General features: G+C 40.4%; 1 protein-coding gene across 1 annotated transcript; it reads left to right on the top strand.

Moving 5' to 3' along the window:
* Positions 1-2,256: 2,256 nt before the first annotated feature.
* Positions 2,257-6,883, top strand: LOC121940612 (diphthine methyltransferase-like; the record flags this gene model as incomplete). The annotated part of the gene is made up of 5 exons (XM_042483335.1): positions 2,257-2,396; positions 2,586-2,758; positions 4,075-4,208; positions 4,289-4,376; positions 6,789-6,883. Coding segments are annotated over exons 2-5 (449 nt in total), but the record flags the coding sequence as incomplete, so codon positions are not given.
* Between the last annotated feature and the right edge of the window lie 227 nt (positions 6,884-7,110).

Here is a 7,110-nt window from a genome sequence, read left to right as displayed (position 1 = left end):
TAACGTTATCTTAGAGGCTAACAACACTGTCATTAACAGCATTTAGATAACGCTGTTTATTAACAATGCAGGCCTCAACTACTCCCCCGACGTAGCAGTTAGCAGAATATCAAGTAGTATCTCCTTCCTATGCTAACATGTCGTGTTACGTTAGCGATACAATACAGAGCGTACAGTGTTACTGTACCGTAACAGTAGTCAGTAACGTCAGTAACAGCTGGCTGTCAAAATGGAAGCGAGCTTCGGCCGAACCAAAGTGCTGTGCACGAGGAATTAATTACCTGGACAGCTCGCGTGAAAAACACTCCAGCACCGCAAGCTAACTTCTTCACGTTGAAATCCATTGTGTTTGTCTGTGCTAGCTGCTGATGTTACAGTGAAAGTGGACTCCTCGAGAACAGCGGCTGGATGTTGCTTGTGGCACACAGGGCAAAAATCACGTGACCACCGCGAGCGAGGCCTCCTGACGTCACACGTGTATCACTCTCCATACAACCATCTGCACTCTGCCTAAATGCAAAAACACTGGACCTTTTGCAAACATAATGCAGAAACTATTACACATCTACTTTTTGATGTTAGGCAGATCTGGACTATAGGGTATATATAAGATATATATAAGAATATAATCTGTTATTATGATAATTCAGACAATAGACCTCTGGAATATTTTGTGAGTTCCGTAATTTTAAGCGCTAAATTTTTCACTCACAAACAGAAATTCTCCAAGTCAGCTCCAAAGTTTGCGTCTTTCCTCCTGGAGCTGGAAACTCTTCTTAAGTCAGACAGCTTAATTGACATCAATAAAAGTGTCAAGCTTTTGGAAAATGATGCCACTGTTTCCCCAAATCCAATGTTTGTGCATCTGTTTATTTTTCTTATTATATATTTTGGGGTTTTGTTTGTACATTGCTTTTTAATAATTTATTTACTTTATTATTAATTTTTCATTTTTTTTATTCACATTATCCATTATTCATTTAATTTATTTATTTTCTTGTCTGTTTATTTGTCTTTAACATTTTTATCATTTGTATTATGCATTTTACTTGAACATTTCAGATATGCTATATAACTGTTATTTTTATTTTATTTTATTTTTTACTTGTGCAGTACCTTTTACCAATATTTTGTATATGTGTCAGAAAACAAAAACAACAAAATGAACAAACACTGTACTAACTTAAACAGTGATCTCTTTCTATAATATAACATGCTAAGGATAACAGCAGTGACTCCCCTTGGGTTTGGGCAGTTGCTTCACTGAGGTCTTATACTAATTTTTTGCATGAATGCAATACCAAATGTTGGCCAGTTTTGTATGCCGCCGTTTTGAATATATCGGCTGCTTGGAAAACATTAACATTTAGCAGTAGTACCTAAAGCTGCCTATCTTGCCATTAAATCTACATGTGGTTGCCAAATTTTCAAAAAGTCCTGATTCTTCCATCGTATGTTGTAATAGACTTGATTTGATTGGATGTGGCTTTACAATTCATTTAACCAATGTAATCACGGAGGAGGGTGATCAGTTTTCCAAAACCTTGGAACTTTATTTCTTTTCTTCTTTTTTTCATCTGCACTGGGAAGACTTTTCTCCTCTTTCTTACTGAAAATTTACAATTATGGCATCATTCACACCCAAAAACTACAGGGAAGTATGAAGAAAGTGCCATAATAAACACAATTTAAAAAAAAAAAACATCCTATAATACAGATAGAACATTGATTATAAGGGAAGTACATTCAGCCTTCAGTTTGAATGTAATTGGAATAGAGAAAATATTATGATAATTACAATACAATACCCTTTGAAGCCTGAGCAAATTGGCTTGAAAAACATGAGGACAACAAACAACTTTGTGTGTGTGTGTGTGTGTGTGTGTGTGTGTGTGTGTGGTCATTATGTTTTTTTGGTTGTGTTTTGTTTCAGAGTACAAGACGTCTGAATGCAGCACAAGAAAATTGACGTCGATCCAGATGTTAAAAGGGTTTAATTAACTTTAAAAAAATAACTCGCCGCACAAGGGGGACACACGCTTCTTTGTTATCTTTTACAGTAACAGTTTAGAATGTCGTACAACTTTTGTGTTTTTTTTCTCCTTTTTTTCCAGAAATTAAAGATTTTTTTGTAGCCTACAGATTGAATTCATATCATGAGGCGGTTGTGTTTCTTGAATGCACCCTGACGCCCAGCGATGACATAACGACGCACAGGCTTGTCAGCTCGGCTCGGGGCTGGCTCACATGTGAGTTTTGTTGATAATGAAATGTGGTGTGGATATTCACTGTTAAACAAAAGTTAACTGAACGTTAGGCACTTTGTTCGGCTGTTAAATATCTCCTCATTGTCTGCAGTGTCCAGGTGTAGACAGTCTGCGCTGCTCGACACTACAGTGAGTTGAGTTTAGCTTGCTAGCTAACTGCCAAATAGAGTATTTAGTTAGCTCAGATAACGTTAGCTTAATAGAAGTTAGCGAGGGGATGTCATTGCTGAAGGTCTTAACGTGCTAACTACTGGATGGACTTCTCTGAGTTTGTTTTTACAGTCGAGACGTAACGGGATATAATTTTGCTTTATTCAGTTCCTCCACCGGCTCATTAACGGTATGCAAAGCAGGCGGCCATGGCTTGGAAGTCGAGGACCCGAAATCTACAGGTGTTCGACACGGAGCTGAGCGCGGACACGGTGGAGTGGTGTCCTGTTGCACCGAGCCACGACATCCTGGCCTGCGGGACATACCAGCTGCAGAAAGGGGTGAGACTGAATAACAGCAGATAATCACTCGAATGAGCAGAAAATAGACACTCAGCTACCTGACCTGTTTTCATTTCCAGTTTCTGTGTCACATGTTCCCTTCCTGTCTGTGAACAGGGTATGACATAACAGCCTAAAATCAAACCTCTCTGTCGTAGTTACTGTCCACAGGAACACAGTGCTTTCACAGTACAGAGGCATTGATTTGGCTCTTTTGACCTCACTGGATGAATCAAACTAGAACTACCTGTTTTAAAGGGATAGTTTGGATTGTTAGAGGTGGGCTTGTATGGGGTACTTATCCATAGTCAGTGGTTTATATAGAGTAGATGTCAGTTAACAGGCCCCCAGTTTGGACAAGCAGGCAGGACTACTGACACAATGTAACGCTGTGGTTCGAGGTGAGCAACAAAGCATATTTTAGCCACCTAAAAAAAATGTCCATATCAGTTTAAATGTACACTATTTAGAGAGTATTTTCACAGCTTGAGCTGCCCTGTTCGAAGAGGAAGCCGTTAACGGCTTCAGTTTCCTATCTATGCTCTCATCAAAGCCACCACACACCAATGACAAAAACATTTTAGCTCGCTGAACACAGGAGCTTCTGATGTGCTGCTGCTTCAATCAGTTAGTTAGTTTGTCTTACTGTGTGACTCTGGTGGATCTGGACTTATCCTTTGAAACTCCAAAATCATGAGGACCGGATCATAGTCTGTATATTAAGATGGACAAAGCATTCCCATTTAGCCCTGCTGTGCGTAAGTGCAGCTAAAATATCCTGGATATGGCTGCTGCCATCTTGCACTGGCAAGGTCATTCGTAGCCTGAGTAGCAGTGATATCTGCGATGGGGGAGTTACCGCCAAAACACCGGTCTGAGCAAATGCGAGCAGCCCCATAGCACGGGAGTGCATGGATTGGCTGTCACGTTTAGTTTAACGTATGTCCCATTTACTAATGTGAAAGAGGTGGGCTTTATGACTTAAACTGCAGCCAGCCACCAGGGGGCGATCCAGATGTTTTGGCTTCACTTTGGTGGAGTTGCCATGCTGTCCCTCTATATATTCTGTCTGTGGTATGTAGATTTTTAAGGCTCATTCTAAATTAACAAATCATGATTCTCAGTTTCAGGTGATTACAAACTAATCAAAACATTTTTATGAATATTATTATCCATTTCTGCCTTTATATTCCCCTAAATTCTATGCACTGGACATTTATTTTTTATGCAGCAGTAACAGGTACATGTTGAGACTACAGTCACTGATGCTTCTGTTGATGTCTGACTGTTGACTGATGATTACATTCTTCTTGTAGACAGGTGAGGAGGATGCCACCCCGAGCCGGACCGGTCGTTTGTATCTTTTTGAATTCCGGCGAGAGGGATCGATGAGCCCCCCTCTCACTGAGCTACAGCGCATAGACACAGCGGCCATTCTAGATTTGAAATGGTAAGAAATCCAGTTTCACCAGTGTGTCACCAGCTGTCACTGTCTGCTTCCTTCTTGTTCATTATTTTGCATGTCGTCAGGTGCCATGTGCCGGTGTGTGGGGAGGCCCTGCTGGGGATGGCAGCCGCCACTGGAGAGCTGCAGCTGTACACGCTGTCCGACAGTCAGGTGAGGAGTGAGGCATCAGAGAAATCACAGCCACTGAAATCTGATAGTTTCAGGCATTTAGCTGATATTTGTGAGCAGAATCAGCAAGTCACACTACGTTCGCGCTGCAAGCCTAAGTGCTCATTTCAAAACATTGTCAAGACTTGACTTTTTTAATGTACAGTAGCTGTTCATATTCCCATTTAAATTATGGCCAGTATCAGAGTCCAGTGTGGATTGGTCATAGCCCTGATGTGGCCTGAACGCCCAGAAGAACAATAAAACGTCACTCTCAGCTCGCTGTATATGGATGGAAACAAGGAGAAAAATTCCATTCCAAACATGGCGTAGTAACTGAAGCCCTTTACTTTAGCTGCTACTGGCTGCTAATTCTCGGGCTGTTTTGACGTGTGCATGGTAAAAATTATTTCCAGTCTCTGCATTTGTTTATATCATGTATGTTTATTTTCACGCCAAGTATCTTGCTTGTCCGTGTAACTTCCACTAAGCTTCATTACCATCACAATAATTAAAAACATCCAGGCAGAGGCAAACTGCTTGCTTTCATTAATCAGCAACACCAGTGTTTACTGGGATGAACTTAAATCTCTGCTGGCCAACAAAAGCAGGTTTTGTCAGATTCTACCTGTGGCAGCTGTCAATGCCCATGTGCAGTTTCAGATTGATTGGGAATCCCACTGTGGAGGAATATGCATTTTATTTTATTTTTATATTTATTATAGCAGGATGTCGATCTAGAGTGATGTAAAAGTTGCATTTAATTCTGATGCAGGTCTCATGGCTGTTCAGACTGAGGTCACATTTCAAAAAGTCAGCTCTGTATTTGATTTAGAGCCACATATGAAAGTGGCCCAAATTTGATTTAAAAAGATCAGATTCTATGTGATTTGTGCTGTTCACACTGTCATTGAACAATCAATCTGGGTCACACAAAGGGGTAAAAATCAGATTTGGGCCACTTGCAGTGAAATGTTTTTGACAGGACCATTGATTGATCATTAATTATGTACATCTGCCTGTGAGACCAGATTTGGTTGAAAGCTGCCTTTTTTACCACAGGAGGTCCAAATGGGCCATTTTTTCGAAGGCCGAGGACATAATTCTAAGCCGTTATAATGTCACTCATTATTATGGCATCTTCTTTGAGCAAAGAATGCATACAAAGCACAGTATAGGAATAGTTGAGTTTGTATACAGAATAGCATCGTAAATTGACTTTTATAGCACTTTTCTATGTGTTTAACTACTCAAAGCGCTTTGCTGAGGCTATGATACAAGTTGCCACCTGCTGCTCAGTTTTAAAAAACTCACACACCTACAAATTGATGAAACAATTTCCGGGAGCAATGTGGGTTTATTATCTTGCCCAAGGATACATTGACATGTTAACTGAAGGAGAGGATGGCCCGCTCTACCTCCTGAGCCATAGCTGTCCATTGTAACTGACGTCTGCTTTATAAACCAGTTGCCTTAACTTGCGTTGCCTTAAAGAAATGCCTAAACAGCAAATAGGTAGTAGGCAGACAAAACAAAGCCATGCAATCTCACCACATGACCCATTGGCAGAATAGATCGTGCCATGCAGTAATGCACAATAGCGCCTTCAGAATATCCACAATTGCAGTTAAATCCTTTAGCAAAAAGTATCTGGAACCCGTGTAACGCCGACCTCCCAAACAAAGAGTGCTAATACAGTCTCCTCTGTTTTTCCCATGTCACTTCCCCTCATAATACATCAGAAGAGTAAAAATAAACATTTAAATACTTAACTAATATAAGTTATATCAAGTCTATGTCAAACCGTGCCCTAATAAATAGCATAAATAATGAGGCAACGGAAGGTACTCATAAGTTTAGCATTCATACAATTGATGGCAGAATACAAAACCCTAAAACACTCGTCAATCACAGTCCTCATCATAAGGTGACCTTTACAAAGTTGCAACCTATTTTTTCTGTGGTTTGTACTGGACTGTGTCATGTGATAGGGACAGCAGAGTTTATTTTGGATGGACAAAAGTCTTACAACATACTGCTGTCCAACAAAACACCTGACACACTGTCAACAGCATGGAAACATTACAGGCTTGCACAGCTGTTTTACTGAGCTACTGTACCTTTAATAGTTAGTTACTACACAAACAAACACAAACACACACACACACACACACACACACACACAAAAGCCCTTCAGTGTGTTTAGAGGGGAGGACAGTAAATGTGTGCTAGCTGAAGTAAACACATTATTTATTCAGTAGGCCACATAAATGCTTAATAACCATTTAGTTCACTGATATGATGTGATGTGTGTGTGTGTGTGTGTGTTTATTCTGTTCTATCCCTGTTAATAACAGTTTGTGTGACTCTAGTTGTTGATGTGGTTGTGTGCACTCATCAATGTGTTTCCAGTAGGAAGGGGCCCGCAGTCTGCACCCTCTGTGCAGTTTGGAGGTGGGAGCCGAGCGGCTGGCTCTGTCATTGGACTGGTCCACTGGAAGAATGGAAAGGTAACAAACTCAGAGTAGTTCAGAGCCCCAGTACCTGCAGTTGTGTTTTTACATACAACGGTTAACCCTTTGAAACCTGTATCAACATCACTTTATGTGCTGTGTTTAGATGTCTTCACAAGTATTTAAACCTCAAAATCTCAGCAAATTGGTTAGCTTTTGTTTGAAAACATCAGATAAATACAACTGTTCTGCAAGTTGCAAAGAATTAGTGTATTTGGAATTTT

Source organism: Plectropomus leopardus, unplaced genomic scaffold (genome assembly GCF_008729295.1).
Source record: "Plectropomus leopardus isolate mb unplaced genomic scaffold, YSFRI_Pleo_2.0 unplaced_scaffold9102, whole genome shotgun sequence".
Taxonomy (NCBI): Eukaryota; Metazoa; Chordata; class Actinopteri; order Perciformes; family Serranidae; genus Plectropomus; species Plectropomus leopardus.
The sequence above is the reverse complement of the archived record's forward strand: the minus strand, read 5'-3'. Positions and strand labels throughout refer to the sequence as shown.